This window comes from Cherax quadricarinatus, chromosome 34, assembly GCF_038502225.1.
Source record: "Cherax quadricarinatus isolate ZL_2023a chromosome 34, ASM3850222v1, whole genome shotgun sequence".
NCBI classification, from domain to species: domain Eukaryota; kingdom Metazoa; phylum Arthropoda; class Malacostraca; order Decapoda; family Parastacidae; genus Cherax; species Cherax quadricarinatus.
This window is the reverse complement of record NC_091325.1, coordinates 1,947,140-1,969,111: the sequence shown is the minus strand read 5'-3', so window position 1 is coordinate 1,969,111 and position 21,972 is coordinate 1,947,140. Positions and strand designations below refer to the sequence as shown.

At 41.2% G+C, this 21,972-nt stretch overlaps 1 protein-coding gene across 1 annotated transcript in view; it reads left to right on the top strand.

Moving 5' to 3' along the window:
• Window positions 1–21,708, top strand: part of LOC128693621 (uncharacterized) — a 59,382-nt gene extending 37,674 nt beyond the window's left edge. Inside the window, exons 4-5 of the mRNA XM_053783479.2 lie at window positions 13,717–14,003; window positions 20,468–21,708. Coding sequence (XP_053639454.2) covers window positions 13,717–14,003; window positions 20,468–20,527 — 347 coding nt within the window. The 3' untranslated portion in view covers window positions 20,528–21,708. The remainder of the gene's footprint in view (window positions 1–13,716; window positions 14,004–20,467) is intronic.
• The last annotated feature ends 264 nt before the right edge of the window (window positions 21,709–21,972 follow it).

Here is a 21,972-nt window from a genome sequence, read left to right as displayed (position 1 = left end):
CTTAATACAATTAGCAAATTCTGACTTGCACAGCCCAATAACAATACAAACATTCCTCCGAACAAAATGAACCAGCACTGAAAGTTACAACCCGATCAGAACAGCTATTCTACAGTTATTGCCCAGTACGCGGTTTTGTATCTACATTAAAACTAGTTAATTTTTCTTTTAGATGAATCAGTATATGTAGTTTGAAGTCATTCATACGAGGCATTCTAATCGCATAAAAAAATACACAATTTTGTAAATACAATGATCAGATTGGCACCTTCACATACTAAGACCAGTATGATCCTTCCTTAAGTAGGATACACTAAAGTTGAAGGATTGAAGAAAATTAGAAAAGACTTTCTCATGTTATCTCCTGGGAACTCCTGCACTATTTTCATATTTGAAATCGGCACCTACACAGCCCACTAATAAGCCGGACCACTTTCTCGAAGTAAGATACCCCAGAAATTTTAATTCTGAAACTGATTAAAAGACATTCCCAAGTTATCGCATTAAAAATATCAATTTTTTTTAATGAATTTGGCATCTTTAGAGCCCAGTAACAATCAGATCCTTCCTCTATGCAGGACACAAGTTTTGATAATTGGCAGCCGATCAGAAGGTGTTTCCAAGTAATCCCATGGAAAAACTGGATAAAGAAAAAATTCTCACAACCACTATTGGTACCCCTTTTGCTGATAAGACTCGTTAAGAGAAAAAAAAAAGTTTGTGTAAGTAGAGGTTTGCAAGATTTACCTGTCAGCTTACACATTGATGAGGGGATTGGGAACAATCCTTCGAACGTTAAACAGGTTTGAGTTTCTCACTGGCGTAACAGGTGGGTAGTACCTCCTTGGGTAGCTGTTATCTACCAGCCTAGTGCCAGTGTTATCTACCAGCCTAGTGCCAGTGTTATCTACCAGCCTAGTGCCAGTGTTATCTACCAGCCTAGTGCCAGTGTTATCTACCAGCCTAGTGCCAGTGTGCAAGACGTCCGAAAAGTTTTCGATTCACATACACTTAAAAGGTGGAGGGCGTTCCGGGGGGTCAACGCCCCCCGCGGCCCAGTTCTTGACCAGGCCTCGCGGTGGTTCAGGGCCTGATCAACCAGGCTGTTACTGCTGGCAGCACGTAATCCAACGTAGGAGCCACAGCCCGGCTGATTGGGTTGCTGTCTTCCAGTTTACTACCTGAATCATTTTGTTCCCAGCGCGTTGTAATTTGCTACATCTTCCCACTATTGTTTGTGTAATTTACCGTGGTAAGGCAACATGCGTACATGCCCTAGAAATGTTCTTAGGTACGCCAGTATCTTACCTGCGTAATCCAATTAGTCAGTTGTGTATTAAGTACTGTATCCCTGGCCGCTGCTTCCCCTTACCCACCCTACCAGATTATCCACCTTGTACCTAACCTGCGTCCTGGGACAATCGACCCAGGGTAATCTTGGCGCAGTCTGCGACTACCCTCGGGCGGACCAGGAGCTGCCCTGGGTGGCTGTTGGTGTGGCTCACTGCAGTCTGCTTATTTCTCTCTCTCTCTCTCTCTCTCTCTCTCTCTCTCTCTCTCTCTCTCTCTCTCTCTCTCTCTCTCTCTCAAGTAAGCTTAGGTAGGTACACATAAGTACAATTTTACATAGTAACGTAAATCACACAGGATAACTCACTCTCTCCTATCTTTGCTTCAACGGGTAGATATTAGTAGATAGTCCTCGGCGGATAGCCTTGTTGTCTAGATAGCCCTCAGCGGATAGCCTTGTTGTCAACTGTAAATTCTTCTGTTAACTGCCTTTCTTATCTCCTCTCCAGTTATGCATTATGTGTGTATGGGGGTTAGGGGGGCACGATGTCGGGGTTGATCCTGGAGGCAGTGGCTGCTATTTTTAGCCTTGTTGCGGCTGCACCCTCTCCCGTCCATCCCTTGCCCTTCACCCAGCAGTAGCAGGAAGGAGGTCCTCGTCACCCTACTAAGGTCTCCCAGCTCACACTGATTTGATTACCTCGCGCGTGTGTGCGAGTGAAAGAAACCTCTCCTGCCTGATGGAGTTCAAAAGGAAACTTATCCTGTGTGAGTGAATAAAATAGAAAACCCATGTTATGTGATAAAAATGTCACTGACTCTATTTGGGTTATCCTAGGTGATTTACACTATGTATGATAATTGTACTTATGTGTAGCTGTGCCTCAATAAACTTAATATGACAGGAAACCTATCCTGTTAGGTGGAATGCTACATTAAAACCCATCCTGTGGAATGGAATATGACAGGAAGCCGATCCTTTGTGATAGAATATGACAGGAAACCTATGCTGTTAGTTGGAATGTGACATTAAAAACCATCCTATGGAATGGAATATGACAGGAAGTCAATCCTTTGTGATGCAACATGACGGTAACAGCTATTTTTTGTTACTTTAACTATCGTGTAGAATAAAGTGGGTAACTTCACTGCAGGATCTTTCAAGGGAAAAGTCTACCTTGCCGCTGCTGGAGCTCTCCATCTAAAGAATTAGAGCTGCGCAGGCGCTGTATGACCCCTATGGGTTCAGGGCTTCCCCGTAATAATGCGCTCACCCATAAAAGTGAGTTACACACACTCGTATTTTGAGGCTGGTTGGATGATTAATTGGTTGAAAAGTTAGTTAAACAAGGGTCGTTAAGGCTGCATATAAATTGTATACCATTATTTATTATAATCATGGGGAACGCTAAACCTGTAGGATTATACAGGGCATGTGGGGGGATGGGGTGGAAGGTATTCAGGCTCAATTCAGGGAACTGGAGCACAGATCCAATTTTTCTAGATCAAGAGCCCCTCACTAGCGTCAAGGAACCTCCCTTGAGGGGCCAAAATTGTATACCAGCCAGTCGAGTATAATCTAATCCTTAATGTAGAGATCAAAGTAAACTCCAAGTGTATACAAAGAGATATACAACCCTCTAAGACTTAGGGGTTAACCTCTTTACAATTACAGACCCCTAATGGATTGTCCAATATGTCCCCATCCCCCCTTCACCAGACTGTCAAAATCGTCATTATCACCAGCCCTATTAGGTACCAGTATGAATTTAAAAAAATGTAGGTAGCTTGGTTTTACATTACAGATAGATAGCTAAGAACAGAACAGCTGAAAGAAAATCACAAGGATTCTGTCATTTGTAGAAAAACGGCCAAGTGTTCAGAGATCGAGTCCCATACCCTCATTATTTGGTTCCCATACCCCCGAGGGGTATGGTCTGTCTACCCTGGTTAAGAACCCCTGCAGTGTACATGCACTTGCTCTCAGTGCATACACGTCTATTATCGATACTGTGCGTTGTATTATTCTTCACTCTGTGATGGAGAAGATATTGGACTGGCCTCATGACTACCTTTTTACTCTAAGGATCAGCTGCAGGGTGGCCTGACAAGAAAAAAGTGAAATACATTTGTGTAAATTCTCAGGCAGGCTGGAGAAATTAATTGATTTTATAATCACATGTTAGCAAGCTTAGGAAGCTTATATAATTCTTGGCTTCATATCAAGTATGAATGCTCAAGTCCTCAGGTTTTACATCAACTTTATATAGCCATGGTAAGGCCTCTTTTAGATTATACTCCTCATTTTTGTCTCCTGTTACAGTCTAGACATACATGTACTGAGAGATAAGTGTTGTGGTGAGGGTATACCTGGAGAGGGTTTCGGGGGTCAACGCCCCCTTAACCCGGTCTGAGACCAGGCCTCGTGGTGGATCAAGGTCTGATCAGCTAGGCTGTTACTGCTAGCCGCACACAAACTGACGTACGAACCACAGCCCGGCTGGTCAGGGTGGAGGAAGCAAAGAGCAGAAAGGCACAATACCGACTGGAACAATACACAAAAGAAACATACATAGAGGAAAATTATGACAGCGTTTCGGTCCGACTTGGACCATTGACTAGTTAATGGGAGGGAGGGGAATAGTGGTGAGGGAGAGGAGGGATGAAGGAGAGAGGTGAGGGAGGTGTAAGCAGGAGACCCTGGAGGTAGTAATCCAGCCACAGCAACACACTCGTGTCCATCATTACATCACCTCAGCTCAGTCCTTCTGATAACATGCTTTACTCTTACACCAACACACAATCCACAGCGCCCTTCCCTACACCTCTTACACTGAGGGTGTTTCTACAATGTAGCTACTATATAGAATAGCATAGCCACAGACGATGAGTGTTCCAGCAGTGCAACTGCCAGAGGGAATCGTCTAGCAACTAACAACACTACAGGTTTTGCTCAGCAAGCAAACAGGTGCTCGCACATACAGATAAGACACAAGAACCCCTGGTTCACCCAACAATATAAGGAGGCAAAAACTAGGAACACAACACGACAAAAGTACAGATCAAATCTATTGGCAGAAAACATGGAGTTGACCAGAGCTAGACAGTTATCTTCAGGTGAGGACAGCTGAATTTAAGATCGTGGATGCGCTAACGCGTAGGCGTCATGCAGAACCTGGTGAAATTAAGATAATTAGATTTGATTCGAGGAAGGGGAGACTAATCCCAATTCCTTGGATCAAGAGTCCTAATCTAACCTTATCATGTTAATAGTAATGGGACACGAGAGCAAGGCATGTTAGGCTATTAAGTAGAGTTTTGGGGGTTGAGGGAGACCGGGAGGGAGAGGCTGGAGGGATGGTGGCAGGGAGAGGAATGGCCGTGGGCAGCCTCCACCTGCTAGTTCCATGAGTGTGTGTGTGTGTGTGTGTAGATAGAGGGAGAGTTGTGGTGGCTTGTTATCCTCCCTTCCCCAGGTGCGTCTTCCAAACGCTGACTCCTGCTACCTCTGCCTTCCAATCTCTCTTCCTTCCACTCCACTTCGAACCTTTCACCAGTCAAATGTGTAACTGTCATTGCCTTGGTAATCCTTCGTACACTGTCCACGAAAATGCGGATCATTATTGCTAAATATGAAGATATCCTGAGAATAGTAGTAGTTTGGGCAACGTCATGGGTATTGGTGAGTAAAACAATGGTATATGGCGTTGGATGCCCGTAGAGTAGACGATGATCCCTCTTTCACTTATCGGGGAAAGTCGGCTGACTTGGGCCTTATTCAATAGCTAATTAAGAACATTTTAAAAATTGTCAATGCTTAAATTGTGTTCTTGAGTCATGCCATAGATCATGCAACATATCTTGGGAGAACTACTAGTGATTTTTTTGTGTAAAACCTATGCCAGGTTTTAACTAGTTACAGGTCATCACTTTTCAGAGATCAATGTTAGCAGACATGTGTTCCGTTTCCTGACGAATAACTCCCCCCCCCTCACCAAGACTTTGCAGTCCACATCAAGGCTACTTACAGTGAAGGGCTAGATAATTAAGACTTGTCTACAGCCTGAAAGTCTTGTGCTTGTACATTAATCCTACTGATCTATCAAATGAAACCTTTATATCCCAGAAGTTTAATATATTGGAAATGGAATAACGTAGCAAATAATGTTGTAGCAGCTCAGATGAAAATTCTCACACACACGAGCTATTACAGCTGTGGTATGTAGACTAGCATCTCTGAATGCACAATGCGTCGAACCTAGAAGTGGATGAGCTACAACATCAGAACACCACACCAGGTTGCACTCCTGTCAGCTGAGTACAGGAAACTGAGGCGGTCTGACGAATAACGATTTCTACTGTAACATGTAGATGGTAGGTCAGAATTTGGTATAAACAACATTAATCCTTCGATCCATCCTGTATTGTGCCAACGGTGTGTGGAATGTTTTCCTGGCACACATTGGGTCCTGTGATACCAATTGATCATCTCCTGAGGTACACATCAACCAAATAACTGCTGCTGCATATGGGCACCTAGCAAACTTAAGAACAGCATTCCGACATCTTAATAAGGAATCGTTCAGGACCCTGTACACTATGTACATTAGGCCCATATTGGAGTATGCAGCACCAATTTGGAACCCACACCTTGCCAAGCATGTAAGGAAACTAGAGAAAGTGCAAAGGTTTGCAACAAGACTAGCCCCGGAGCTAAGGGGTATGTCCTACGAGGAGAGGTTAAGGGAAATCGACCTGACGACAACACTGGAAGACAGGAGAGATAGTGGGTATATGATAACGACATATAAAATACTGAGAGGAATCGACAAGGTGGACAGACACAGGATGTTCCAGAGATGGGACACAGCAACAAATGGCCACAGTTGGAAGTTGAAGACTCAGATGAATCACAGGGATGTTAGGAAGTATTTCTTCAGGCAGAGTTTATCAGGAAGTGGAATAGTCTGGGCAGTGATGTAGTGGAGGCAGGATCCATACATAGCTTTAAGAAGAGGTAATGGTAAAGCTCATGGAGCAGGAAGTGACCCAGTAGCGGCCAGTGAAGAGGCGGGGCCAGGAGCTGTGACTCGACCCCTGCAACCTGAGTATTGTTGCTGACCATGTACATCCCTTTATGGCCACAGTCTGGAACCCATGGTAGGCGAATCCTAAAATTCACAGGCCAGGCCCCAGTTTTAGGACTCGCCTGCCGTGGGTTCGAGTCTCATCAGTTCTGTGACTTCTCTCTTTTCTTCACTATTGTTGGCAACACGCATGATGATATATAATCATAGATTGAATATTACTTGGTCTGTGTGTGTTGCTTTGCATAGGAAGAGTAAGCCCGAGTAGGGAACATGGCCATGGCCGTCAGGGTGTATGTCTGCAGGCAAGACGAGTAAGTTCACTCTGTCCAGGTCTTGTTATGGGTGTAATGACCCGTGTAGCCTATTGGCGTGGATGTCATATTAGCTAGAAACCAGTGCTCACGCTCATTTGTACGTCCATTACCCTTGGTGGTGGCCGCCTAGCACGGGACTCTGGTCTTTGTGAACGAGTGTTCTAGAGGTTATGTTTTTGCGGGAACCAAAAGGTTTAGCCTGCGGGTTTTCCTAGTAAAGGACTGGGGCTGTGGCTAGTGTTGTATGCAACAGAGGATGTTGTGGGCACACATCAAGGTACTTTTCCATCTAAGCCTCCACTAGTAGAGTGTTTCTGGAAATAAGTTACTTTGTCAGACTTTTTTTAACCTAGGTAATTTACACGTTACCTATGTGTTAATTTGTGTAACTGTATTTGTGTGCCAATGTACCTAAATAAACTTACTTATTCTCTATCAGAAGATTATATATTGATGGGAAGCGCTAAATCAGTAAAGGCCATACAGTATCTAGGCGAAAATCGGGTTGATCCAAAGAAAGGGAGGATAGTTCCAATTCTTTGTATTCTAGAGCCCTTCACCCGCATCACGGCACCCATTCCTTTCCTTTGACGGGTATAAAAAGAGGTCATTGCAGAGTCCTTCTTCCTGCTGTTGTGTTAACAGAATATCATTTTTTACATATTAATTTTACTGGCTAAGAAGTGCTATTCTACCTCAGCTCATTGCAAAACCTAGCCCTGTCTATGGTATACTGCCACCCCCAGGGATGCGACCCATAGCAGTCGACTGACACTTAGGTACCTGCTTTCCGCTAGTGAACAGGGACAGCAGGTTAGACAGGTACGTAAGTGTGAATTGGACCTGCCTAGCATGGCTAGTAGTACACCACTACCACCTCTCATTTTCCCGGCCCTTGTGATTATAATTCGAACACTATCATAAGATAATTTCTCTGTCATACTCTGTCGCACACAATGTCCCATGGCTCTTGGCTCACATAATGAGGCGGGTTCGATCCCCGGCATGAGTGGAAACGTTGGGCTTGTTTCTTATACGTGTTGCCCATGTTCATCTAGCAGTAAGTACCTGGGGAAGAGGATTAAAGAACTCTAGTGGAAAGACGGTGAACTGTCTTTGTTGGGTTATCCTGGGTTACTCCCCGGGTTAATAATCCCCTGCTATACTCCACACAGGATGGATTTTAAACATGAGGTAATAAAATCTGTCAGTCCGAGGATATAGTCAAGTATTCCACTATGGGTTTAGCCCTTGTGGCTTAGCGCTTCTTTTTGATTATAATAATAATCCACTATGGGTTCCCTTCAAGGGAGGTAAGTGTCTTGACGCCAGTGAACCTCTTTTAAGTCAGAAAATATGAGCTACCATTCTTTCCTTGGATCATACCGGATTGCCTCCGATTCCGCAGGTTTTTCATGAATGCTACTGGTTTAGAACTTTCCCTATAATAATAATAATAATAAATCATAATAATAACCCACTACGGGTTCAGTAACTATGACAGCTTCAAAAGTTTCCTCCGGCCAGAGTGAAGCTACTATTACGTAGATATTACGTAGTAAGTAAGCATGTCAGGAGAATTGATAGGGAACAGTGTAGTAAAGAAAGCGAATGCCAGACTGAAGTTCCTGTATAGACAAGCTCAGTGTCTACCTACTGAGGCTCGCAGGACCCTATGTCTAGCCCTTATGCAATGCCATATGGATTACGCTTGCTCTTCTTGGTACTCTGCCTTGACAAAAAAAACTGAAAGATAGACTGCGAATCACCCAGAACAAAATCGTAAGATTCATCCTGGGGCTGGGACCAAGAGAACATGTAGGCCAGGATGAATTACAGCAGTTGGATATGCTGAATGTTGAAGACAGAGTAAAACAACTGAAGCTAAATCATGTTTATAAAATTGCTCACAAACAATGTCCAGAATATCTTGCTGTCAATTTTGTCAAGGTTGGGAACCAAAGCAATCATAGTACTTGGGGGAGAGAGCACAACTTTGTAGTACCCACAGTCAGTGGCCAGGCTTCAAACACCTTTTATTGTACAGCAATAAAGGAATGGAACAGACTGCCCGCACATGTCAAAGCCAGTCATAGCATGAACCAGTTCAAGAAGAGTGCCAAAAGGTGTCTGATGAATGTAGCTACAGAAAGGGAGGGGAATGATTTTCTATTTTTTAGCTAACATACGTGTAAATTTTTACCTTATTCCTAGTAATGACCCTCGTATTGTAGATAGTCTTAATGACCTTGGTGTAGTAGATAGTCTTTTTAGTATGATAATAAGATGTTATCTTCATTGTAGAATAATAAGAAAATATTATAACCTTTATATTATAATAATAAGGTAAAAGGACCCCAATGGAAATAAGTCACTCTGTCTGACTTTTTTGGGTTATCCTAGGTTCTCTACACATATGCTGCTATGTATGATAATTCTATGTAACTGTATTTGTGTATACCTGAATAAACTTACTTACTTACCTGGCCTACCTTATGTGAGAAGGTAGTGAGTGATTGTCAGTGTGGACACCTGCAGACTCCTTGCATGTCCGCTGCCCTCCGCCCCTATCCAAGTCTACTTGACCCTCCTCTCATCTTCAGCACATACGGTGCATATTCCTCAGTAGTAGTCAGGGATAATCAACCGTAGCTGTCTCACACAGCTGACCCTTGACCTTGGCATGGGGTTGGTCGCGCGATCTTGAGGGCCTCGGGCGTACTGTCCAGTGTAATGAGACGATGATGCCACTGTAATTATGGAGTGTATTGTTACTCTCATACTAGTCTGTTGGAAAGTGGGATGGCTATGAGATATATGGTACTGGGTGTTAATTAATGAAGCTTGCTTTGTTGTATGGTGATAGCTTAGATATCTGATTCTTTTTGTAAACATCATTAAATACATTGCAGTGTGAGGATATGCCTTTTACACATGCTTGAATTATACTCCCAACAAGACCGGAGTTTCTTACACAGGATATGGCTTCCAGCGGGTCCGGATTTTTTTTATGCATATCAATTTTACATGTAGTTGATGGGAGGTGGGGATGTTGTAGCTTTTAAGGCCATTTGAAGGGTGATGTCCATGCACTTATGGTAAGATAGCTATTGTGTGAGTGTGTCCTTCTTGGAGTCTCCCAACTTTGATGGAAAATGACCAATATGTTAAAAAATAAAAGGAAATTACATGGCTTTAGTTTATATTGATGTTATTTTATTACTGTACTAATTTTGTTAGGTATCCTTGATGGGAGTTTACCTGGAGAGAGTTCCGGGGGTCAACTCCCCCGCGGCCCGGTCTGGGACCAGGCCTCCTGGTGGATCAGAGCCTGATCAACCAGGCTGTTACTGTTGGCTGCACGCAAACCAACGTACGAGCCACAGCCCGGCTGGTCAGGAACCGACTTTAGGTGCTTGTCCAGTGCCAGCTTGAAGACTGCCAGGGGTCTGTTGGTAATCCCCCTTATGTATGCTGGGAGGCAGTTGAACAGTCTCGGGCCCCTGACACTTATTGTATGGTCTCTTAACGTGCTAGTGACACCCCTGCTTTTCATTGGGGGGATGTTGCATCCTCTGCCAAGTCTTTTGCTTTCGTATTGAGTGATTTTCGTGAGCAAGTTTGGTACTAGTCCCTCTAGGATTTTCCAGGTGTATATAATCATGTATCTCTCCCGCCTGCGTTCCAGGGAATACAGGTTTAGGAACCTCAAGCGCTCCCAGTAATTGAGGTGTTTTATCTCCGTTATGCGTGCCGTGAAGGTTCTCTGTACATTTTCTAGGTCAGCAATTTCACCTGCCTTGAAAGGTGCTGTTAGTGTGCAGCAATATTTCAGCCTAGATAGAACAAGTGACCTGAAGAGTGTCATCATGGGCTTGGCCTCCCTAGTTTTGAAGGTTCTCATTATCCATCCTGTCATTTTTCTAGCAGATGCGATTGATACAATGTTATGGTCCTTGAAGGTGAGATCCTCCGACATGATCACTCCCAGGTCTTTGACGTTGGTGTTTCGCTCTATTTTGTGGCCAGAATTTGTTTTGTACTCTGATGAAGATTTAATTTCCTCGTGTTTACCATATCTGAGTAATTGAAATTTCTCATCGTTGAACTTCATATTGTTTTCTGCAGCCCACTGAAAGATTCGGTTGATGTCCGCCTGGAGCCTTGCAGTGTCTGCAATGGAAGACACTGTCATGCAGATTCGGGTGTCATCTGCAAAGGAAGACACTGTGCTGTGGCTGACATCCTTGTCTATGTCAGATGAGGATGAGGAACAAGATGGGAGCGAGTACTGTGCCTTGTGGAACAGCTTTTCACCGTAGCTGCCTCGGACTTTACTCTGTTGACTACTACTCTCTGTGTTCTGTTAGTGAGGAAATTATAGATCCATTGACCGACTTTTCCTGTTATTCCTTTAGCACGCATTTTGTGCACTATTACGCCATGGTCACACTTGTCGAAGGCTTTTGCAAAGTCTATATATATTACATCTGCATTCTTTTTGTCTTCTAGTGCATCTAGGACCTTGTCGTAGTGATCCAATAGTTGAGACAGACAGGAGCAACCTGTTCTAAACCCATGTTGCCCTGGGTTGTGTAACTGATGGGTTTCTAGATGGGTGGAGATCTTGCTTCTTAGGACCCTTTCAAAGATTTTTATGATATGGGATGTTAGTGCTATCGGTCTGTAGTTCTTTGCTGTTGCTTTACTGCCCCCTTTGTGGAGTGGGGCTATGTCTGTTGTTTTTAGTAACTGTGGGACGACCCCCGTGTCCATGCTCCCTCTCCATAGGATGGAAAAGGCTCGTGATAGGGGCTTCTTGCAGTTCTTGATGAACACAGAGTTCCATGAGTCTGGCCCTGGGGCAGAGTGCATGGGCATGTCATTTATCGCCTGTTCGAAGTCATTTGGCGTCAGGATAACATCGGATAGGCTTGTGTTAACCAAATTCTGTGGCTCTCCCATAAAAAATTCATTTTGATCTTCGACTCTCAGTCTGATTAGCGGCTTGCTAAAAACTGAGTCATATTGGGACTTGAGTAGCTCACTCATTTCCTTGCTGTCATCTGTGTAGGACCCATCTTGTTTAAGTAGGGGCCCAATACTGGACGTTGTTCTCGATTTTGATTTGGCATAGGAGAAGAAATACTTTGGGTTTCTTTCGATTTCATTTATGGCTTTTAGTTCTTCCCGCGATTCCTGACTCCTATAAGATTCCTTTAGCTTAAGTTCGATGCTTTCTATTTCTCTGACCAGTGTCTCCCTACGCATTTCAGATATTCTTTTCCGTCGCCTGTAAAGGGAGCGCCTGTCTCTTTCTAGTTTACATCTACTCCTACATCGAGTGCCACCAAGTTAATCTGTTCTAGGCATAAGTTGGGGTCTGTGTTGCTTAGTATATCTTCCCAGCTTATATCGGTTAGGACTTGGTTTACTTGGTCCCACTTTGTTTTTGTTATTGAAGTTGAATTTGGTGAATGCTCCCTCATGACTAATCTCATTATGTCGGTCTGGGGCTCCGCGCATACATGTCTGAACCTCAATTATGTTGTGATCTGAGTATATTGTTTTTGATATGGTGACATTTCTTATCAGATCATCATTGTTAGTGAAGATGAGGTCTAGTGTATTCTCCAGTCTAGTAGGCTCTATTATTTGCTGGTTTAAATTGAATTTTGTGCAGAGATTTAAAAGCTCGTGCGAGTGTGAGTTTTCATCAGAGCTGCCTCCTGGTGTTATTACTGCAACAATATTATTTGCTATATTCCTCCATTTTAGGTGCCTTAAGTTGAAATCTCCCAGGAGCAAGATGTTGGGTGCAGGAGCTAGAAGATTTTCCAGACAGTGGTCAATTTTTAACAGCTGTTCCTGGAATTGCTGGGATGTTGCATCCGGAGGCTTGTAGACTACCACAATGACTAGGTTTTGGTTCTCGATCTTTACTGCTAAAACTTCCACTACATCATTTGAGGCATTAAGCAGTTCTGTGCAAACAAGTGACTCTGCAATGTACAGGCCAACCCCCCCCCCTTTTGCCTGTTCACTCTGTCACATCTGTATAGGTTGTAACCTGGGATCCATATTTCATTGTCCAAGTGATCCTTTATGTGGGTCTCAGTGAAAGCCGCGAACATTACCTTTGCCTCTGCAAGCAGTCCACGGATGAAAGGTATTTTGTTGTTTGTTGCTGGCTTTAGACCCTGTATATTTGCAAAGAAGAATGTCATCGGACTGGTGGTATTGTTGGTACTGGGGGGGGATTTTTTTTCCAGCATTAGTATCTGTATCTGTATTTAGTTTGGGATAAGTGGTTTCCTGAATATTTTTTTCTTCGAACTTTTCAGCTTTCTTTTGTTCATAACTCCAAGAACCCTTCATCCTGTTGGAGTGATTCTGAATGCTTGTTTATGGTAACAAGGACCAGATTCTAGGAACAGTTGGTATGTGCAGGTACCCTATGGCCAAAGTTATAGACTCCCATTCTCAGCATTCTGGAATGGCTTGGATAATTTCAAAAACTCTCAGTGGTGTAGCTACCAATGTTCAAAAATAGGTGCTAATTTGATGGTGGTGGAAAGTGAAATTCAAGTGGGTACCTGCAGGTTTGATCAGTTAGTGTGAAATTTTGATTGCTGTTTGCCATTTAATTATCACAGTATTCTGAATGTTGTCACTAGTATTTAATGGTTGATGCATTTTTCAGCCAGGATAGTGTCCCTTTGGTTTAGTTTGTGTGAGATAATTTGTCAATGCAATAAATATCTTTTTTAACTTGGAATCATTGACATATCCATCATATTGAACTATCTTAAAAACACAAAATCAGCTTTTTCTTGAAGGATTGTAGGTAATTATAAAACTAATACAACTGCAAAAAGCACTTAAAAAATATATATATTAAATACCAGCATTTTTTAATTTTATGAGTTATGCAATAGTCTAAGCTTTATTAATATTTAAAATAATTATGCAGTAGTCTAAGCTTTATTAGTTTAAAAATTTTATGCATTATTTGTTGTCAGTTAATGGAGGACATCGGAGACGAGTGCTGGTACTGGCCCTTCCTGATTTGGTCATGGACACAGAGGGTCGTGCAAGTGGTGCCTGCACTCCACCATCTTCTATCCCCTCTGCACAGTCTTCCTTTGGTGACTTAAACTCCATAAACAGTTTTAGTGGAGTTGGTGGCAGGTATGGAGTGAGACCACGTCCAGCATGGCATAAACCCAGAGCTTTATCTTGTGATGTGACTATGGAGGTTGAAGTTGGTCAGGAGCTCCGGAGAATTGCTGACACCTTTGGTTCTCAGGTAAGGACTTGAATTGACAGATGTAAAATGCATATTACCAATAGTATTACTGTATTATAGGCAGGCCCTGTCATGGCAGATTAGGTGTTGGGCTACTGTGCGGCCCTGCTCGTACAGCAGGTTAGGTTCTGGGCTAATGCTGTAAAGCAAAAGTTGCTGTAAAGTGAATCAGTCTTTTCTCAAATGCATATACAGCTGTATGACCCTTGTAGGTTTAGTGCTTGTTTTTTATGTATAATAATAATAATCAAATACATATAAAAGCCTGATAACATGCATACACTATCATATATTAAGTGAGAAATAGAGTAATACAGTGGTCCCTCGTTGTTCGTAATTTATCCGTTCCTGGAGTCGTTACTATAAACGAAATTTACGATTTACGAATCAATTTTCCCCATTAGAAATAATGTAAATACAATTAATTCGTTCCTGACACCCAGAAGTATTAAAACAAAAAAATTTTTAACATGAAATATACATGTAGTACATAAACAATACAATGGGAAATAATGAATGAAACATTAACAGCATAACACTTACCTTTATTGGAGATTCTTCTTAGTGTATGGGAGACTGGAGGAGGAGAGTGGATTGTTTATAGTTTGGAAGGGGAATCCCCTTCCATCAACACCTCAGGTACCATTTGCTTTTCTGGGGTTGCTTCTCTTCTCTGTTTCTTAATGCCACTAGGACCACCTTGAGAGTCACTGGAGTCCTGTCTCACAAAGTAACTGTGGAGAGAGCTCTGTTTCTGGCGTCTCTTTAACACTTCCCTAAAATGGCCCAAGACTTTGTCACTGTACATGTTGCCAACCTGGCTTGCAACAACCTTGTTAGGGTGATGTTTCTCCATAAAGCTTTCCATCTTACTCCACATAGTAAAAATCTCTTTAATTTCTGAAGAAGGCACCTTCTTCCATCTCTCTTCCTCCTCCTCTGCAGCAAGATTCTGAGCTGCGATGTGTTGCTCTTCCTGCTGAAGCTCTTGCAGCTCCTCAGTGGTGAGCTCTTCATTGTGGTCTTCCACCAATTCTTCCACATCCTCCAAACTCACATCCAACCCCATGGAACTCCCCAGTGCCACAATTGATTTTACAACAGACATAGGCTCATTAGGGTCAGTCCCAAATTCTTCAAAATCCCTCTTGTCGACACAATCTGGCCACAATTTTCTCCAGGCAGAGTTCAAAGTCCTGGTAGTCACTCCCTCCCAAGCCATACCTATAAGGGTTATGCAGTGGAGGATGCTGAAGTGTTCTCTCCAAAATTCCCTTAGGGTCAAGTGAGTGTCTGTGGTCACAGTCAAGCACCTGTGAAACATTGCTTTTGTGTAGAGTTTTTTAAAGTTTGCAATAACCTGCTGGTCCATGGGTTGGAGGAGAGGAGTGGTATTCGGGGGCAAGAGCTTTACTGTGATGAACCCAAACTCCTCGAAAATTAGGTCATCCAAGTTTGGAGGATGAGCAGGTGCATTGTCCATTACTAGCAGGCACTTGAGATCCAATTTCTTTTCCAAGAGATACTCCTTCACACTAGGGCCAAACACTTCATTGAACCACTCGACGAAAATTTCCCTCGTGACCCATGCCTTACTATTAGATTTCCAAAACACACACAATTTACTCTTCATAACATTGTTTTTCCTGAACACACTGGGATTTTCAGAATGGTACACTAGTAATGGCTTCACTTTGAAATCCCCACTAGCATTAGCACAGAACATTAGCGTCAGCCTGTCTTTCATAGGCTTGTGTCCTGGCATTGCCTTTTCCTCTTGTGTAATGAAGGTCCTCTTTGGCATTTTCTTCCAAAAGAGGCCTGTTTCGTCACAATTGAACACTTGTTCAGGTTTCAGTCCTTCAGCCTCTATGTACTCCTGGAATTCATGCACATATTTTTCAGCCGCCTTGTGGTCCGAACTGGCAGCCTCACCATGCCTTACCACACTGTGTATGCCAGTACGGTTCTTAAATCTCTCAAACCAGCCTTTGCTGGCCTTAAATTCACTCACTTACCACTATTTGCAGGCAATTTCTTTACCAATTCTTCATGCAACTGCCTAGCCTTTTCACAAATAAACGAAGTCATAAGAGTATCTCCTGCTAATTGTTTTTTCATTTATCCACACCAATAATAACTTCTCAACCTCTTCCAGTACTGGTGATCTCATTTTTGTCAGCATAGTTACTCCCTTTGCAACAACAGCATCCTTTATTTCATTTTTCTTGGCCACTATGGAACATAAGGTTGTGTAGGGTTTCTTATACATCCTGGACAGTTCGGCCACACTTGTACCACTTTCATATTGTTCAATGATGGTTTTCTTAAATTCAATCGTATTTCTCACCTTCTTTACCACAGGTTTGGCACTAGGAGCTTTCTTTGGAGCCATGGTAGCTTATTTAGTACTTGCAAGCACTAAAATAAATGGAATATTATGAAATATTTCGCTGGAGCACGTGAGAGGACCTTTGCTCACTGGTAAACAATGCCAGACTGGCTGCCGCCCTGGCTCACACCGTGGGTACGCGTCCCGGACGAACTACGACTCGCGAGTCAACCTATGAAAAGCGAGTCCATGTTTATACGAAAATACCCCTATGATTGGCGAATTTTACGATTGCCGGGAACTACGAAAAGCGGGGGACCACTGTACCTAAAAAGTGCATATACAATATGCACATTACTTATTTATTTATTTATTTATTTATTTATTTATAATTTGAGCACACTTACAGAGGTACAAAAAAAAATACAGATAAGAGCAGCATGCCAAAGCCACTTATACTATGCATAGCATTACGGGCTGGCTTAAAATTAACTTAAGATTAACTAAGCAATGATGAAATCAGTGAAAAACATTAATGTAAACTGATTACTATAAAGCACAAGTGAGTATTACAAAGACAGGTCATATGGTTGCATGCATTGTTGTAAATTCAGTAGAATGGAGTATTCTGTTAGGTAGTGAATTTAAAAAATAATAAAGTTAGATTGGGTTTTAGGTTTAACATTTATGTGATATAATTGTGAGAAACATTTAAGATATACAATTTATAAGGTTCAGTTATTCAGTATTTATTTGGTTTTGGGTGAGTAAGTGATCTTTGAGAAGAGACTTGAATTTATAAACAGGTAGTGTTTCTTTTATATTTACAGGTAATGAATTCCAGATTTTAGGGCCTTTTATGTGCATTGAGTTTTTGCATAGCGTGAGATGGACACGAGGAATATCAAAGAGTGATCTGTGCCTTGTGTTATGGTCATGTGTTCTGTTGAGGTTGGCAAGGAGATGTTTGAGGGGAGGGTTAATATCAGAGTTGAGTGTTCTATGTATGTAATAGGTGCAGTAATAAGTATGGATGTTTTGTATGGTGAGTAGGTTGAGTGTATTGAATATTGGTGGAGTGTGCTGCCTGTAGTGAGAATTTGTTATCATTCTAACTGCAGCCTTTTGTTGGGTAATTAGTGGTCTGAGATGGTTACTTGTTGTTGAGCCCCATGCACAAATTCCATAGGTGAGATAGGGGTAAATAAGAGAGTGATATAGGGCCAGGAGGGCTGACTGTGGAGCATAGTACCGTATCTTCGATAGTATGCCTACAGTCTTGGAAATTTTCTTAGAAATTTGTTGTATATGTGTATGAAATTTGAGTCTATTATCAAGGTGGATTCCTAAGAATTTTCCCTCTGTTAGCTTTGTGATAGGTGATCCGTTTATCATTATGTTAAGAGGGACATCTGTAGCTCTGTTACCAAACTGAATGAAGTAGGTTTTGTCAATGTTTAGTGTAAGTTTGTTAGTACTCATCCAGGTAGATATTTTCTGTAATTCGGTATTTACAGTATTGGCTAGCGTGACTGGGCTCGGGTGGGAGAAGACGTATGTTGTGTCATCAGCAAATAGTGTGGGTTTGAGTAATTGAGAAGCATTTGGTAGGTCATTTATGTATAGGAGAAAGAGAAGAGGGCCAAGGACACTTCCCTGTGGGACACCAACTGTAATTGGTTGTGCAGAAGAGTTTGCCCCATTTGCGTACACATATTGGCTTCTGTTGCTGAGGTATGACTTGAGGTAGTTGAGGGAGTGCCCTCTTATACCATAGTGTGATAATTTTACGTGGAGCAAGTCATGGTCAACTGTATCAAAAGCTTTACGTAAGTCAATGAAGATCCCCAGTGGGACTTCTTTTTTCTCTATTGCAGTGTATATATGTTCTAGCATGTGTATAATAGCATCATTAGTATTTTTATTAGGCCTGAATCCAAATTGGCAGGGGTTGAGTATGTTTTGGGAGATAAGGTAGGAGTAGATTCGTTTATGAATTAATTTTTCGAAGATTTTTGAGAGAGGGTGTAAGTTGGATATTGGCCTATAGTTATTCAACTCTGTTTGGTCTCCTCCTTTGTGGATCGGGGTGACCCTTGCTATTTTGAGTACTGTAGGGAAGGTGGAGGATTCAATGGATTTGTTAAAGAGTGTTGCAATGATTGGTGATAGCACTTGTGACACTTTTTTGTATATAAAGGGTGGTAAGGTATTTAAATCTCCTGCCTTGTTTTTTAGTGCGTTGATAATAAGGGAGACTTCGTATGGGTTAGTCGGAGCTAGGAACAGTGTGTTCGGGTAGTTGCCGGTGAGGTAGTCATTTGGTGGGGTATCTGAGCTTGGGATTTTATTGGCAAGGTTTTGTCCTATAGTGGAGAAGAAATCATTGAGTCTGTTTGCTGTTTCTGTTGGTGGGAGTTGGGGTTCATCTGATTTTGCTAATTTTATTTCGCTATTTCGTGATATCTTTTTTGTTCCCAGAATTTCTGATAGGGTTTTCCAGGTCTTTTTTATATCACCTCGTAAGTTGGATAATCTGTTCTCATAATACAATTTTTTGCCCTTCTTATCAGGCTGGTTAGGATTGACGAGTAACGTTTTGTTTGGTCTCTGGTTATGTGACCCATTCTGTACTGTTTTTCATATTGGTGTTTTGTATTTATGGATTTGAGAATGCTGGGTGTTAGCCAGGGACTGTTCAGTCTCTTAGCTGTCATCTGCTTAGTTTTTTTAGGGCAGTGCTTGTTATAGAGGTATTGAGTCTTTTTTAGAAAATTATTAATACATTCGTCAATATCTGTATTGATTTCTAGCTCAGTGTGCCAATCAATGTTTGCTAATGCTGTTGTGAAGTTATTAATGGCTGCCTCATTGTGAAGTCTGAAGGTGACTTTAGTAGTGTCTTGGGGTAATTTACCAAGAGTTGTTATGAGGAAAGTAGGGTAGTGGTCTGTGGTATTATCTGTAATTATGCCTGATTTTAAAGGGGATATGGTGTTGGTCCAGATGTGGTCAAGTAGGGAAACACTAGTCTCTGTAACTCTTGTAGGTTTTGTTACTGTTGGTAGCAACATACAGTTACTCATTGTGTTTGTGAATTCAGTAACGTGTGGGTCCTGGTCTTGCAGGAGATTTATATTGAAGTCACCTGAGAGTAGTAAGTGATCTTTGTTCATGCGTGCATCAGTTATCATACTTCCTAGGTTTTGACTAAATTGGCTAATGTTTGACTGTGGAACTCTGTAGATGTTTATCAATGTGAGAGGTTTTCGTAGGTATTTGGATTTGAATTTGGCTATTATATATTCCCCATGTTCATCTCTTGTGCAAGTATTAGTGATACATTCTAGTTGGTCTGAGTAGTATATGGCTGTGCCACCCCCTTGTTGGTCTGGCCTACAGTTGTGTATGGCTGTGTAACCAGGAATGGTATAGACATCTGTAGTATCAGGCTTTAGCCAGGTTTCAGTTAGTGTAATGATGGACATATTGGCATGTAAGGAATTTAGTAATGCTATGAGGTCATCGTAATGCTTGCTTAAAGATCTGATATTGTAGTTAAAGATAGTTATGTTGTTGTTGGCACTGAGAAGTGCCTTTGATTGTTCTGCAGTGTAGTAATTACAGTAACTGTTTGATTCATTTAAGTCATTAAATAAGAGGTTGGTATCTGGATCAATGCTTGTAATCATAAGATTTGTAGTGAATCTATAGTTAGAATTAAGTATAAAACAAAGTAAATAGTCTTAAGCTAAAAAATACCTTGAAACATTTTCACCCTTAGTTTATAGCGAGTGGTGAATATATTTATTGTAGGAAGTCTGAATAAATGAAGAATGGGCACAGTTGAAAACCACTGCATTAGCAAAACACTGGAAAGCGAAGCTTAGTAAAGTGGGACCTCCTGTATATTCACCATATTCAACCTGTATGGGTCATTCAGCACTTTTGCGAGATATATAATAGTGGTCATATGTAAATTTAATCAGTGCTTATTATTCATTTTGTATATTGAATGGAAGATAATGTATAAAGGTATATGATATATTTTACTGTGTATTGAATGTAAGAAAAATAAAATGTTACTAAACAGAGAAGGGAGATTTTAAGTGACATGTCTATATTTCCACAGGTTGCTGATGGGGAACAGGTGTCTGTGTGGAGGCGTTTGCGTAATAGCTTAAGGAGGTAATGTATATACATTTAGAAAAAGCTAAATGGGTTCAATCTAAATGTAATTACAGTACACTGTATATAGTATGTTAAGGTATCTGGCTTACAGTTTTAATGTGAGCTACTGAAAATATATATCAGTGCCTTTATGCCAGTGCTTATATTCAAGCCTTACTCCTTTTATTATGCATCTTCAAGTTTGTAGGTTAGTGCTTAAATTCTATATTTTACTTAAGTAATTCCATTAAGTGAAATCTTATGACAGCTTGTTTGTTTGCTTTCATTGAAGCATCTTTAGTCATTGCATTTTTCAATTATAGTGATCAGGTACTGTAGTAATAGATTTGTTACAGTACATAGTATAAAATAGTTAGGGTTAGCAAATCAGGGTGGTGATGAATCAAGATCAACAAAGAGCAGACCTGAGGGAGTGAGGTTTAGTAAGTAAGTAAGTAAGTCATGTTTGACTTCACTAAAATAAGTTTGCTTTATATGCTCAACTGCAGGCATTTCACACCCTTGAGGTATGAAGTGGCATTTTTGTCAGTGTTTTGTTATGGTAACAGATATTAGTCTTTTTAAAACTAAGGTTGTAATGCTAAAGCTTCCTCAATATGTCAAACCATGCTCAAGTTATGAGGATAGAAGGTTGCAGACAAAGAATTTACTTATCTCCATATAATTCTAAAACAACAAGCTTTAATAAATGATACATTGCAGGAAGACAAATTTCCAGTTTGAATATTTGATTGTCTTATTTGTTTCGAAAAATATATTTTCATTACAGTACTGTAGTTCAGTATATTTTATCCAGACTGATTGTAAATGAATTCTCAATATTTTTCTCTTGTGTACAGCATAATGTTTGCTATTTTCAATATGTTCATTTCATATGGCTTAAGTGAACTCACATTCAAGGAAAGTGTATGCATTCTCAAGATATTGATGTGAGAGGTTACTTTGCAAGTCAGGTATCATTTTTAAGATTGTGCTCCACTGAAGCTATATGGCTTAAGTTTTGTCATTCTCTGAAGTAATACAATAATGAGATATGGAGTATGACAGGGCCTCTTAACTTATTACTGCCTCTATGTAACAAACATTCACATTTACAAATGGAGCACTTTTGAAGCAGTTAATTTTTTAGTTAGTCTACAGAGGTGTGTGAAACACAACTATCCTTTATGCTACAGTATTGTTTTATGTAGGGAAAAAGGTTCCTCATTACAAATGACACTTTTTGAAAGTTGAAACATTAGGAACTCAAGTCATTCATAAGTTTGGGGCCCTTGTATGTACAGTATGTGATATCGTTTGCATTTGGATGCTTCATTTATATATAAACACTGCCAGTTACAGTATTTAATAATACATTTTATTGTTGATTTTCCCCTATATCCTTCAATAGGCTTGTTAACAGGTATAGTACAGTACTTACCAGTTTATAACTTACAGTATTATGTT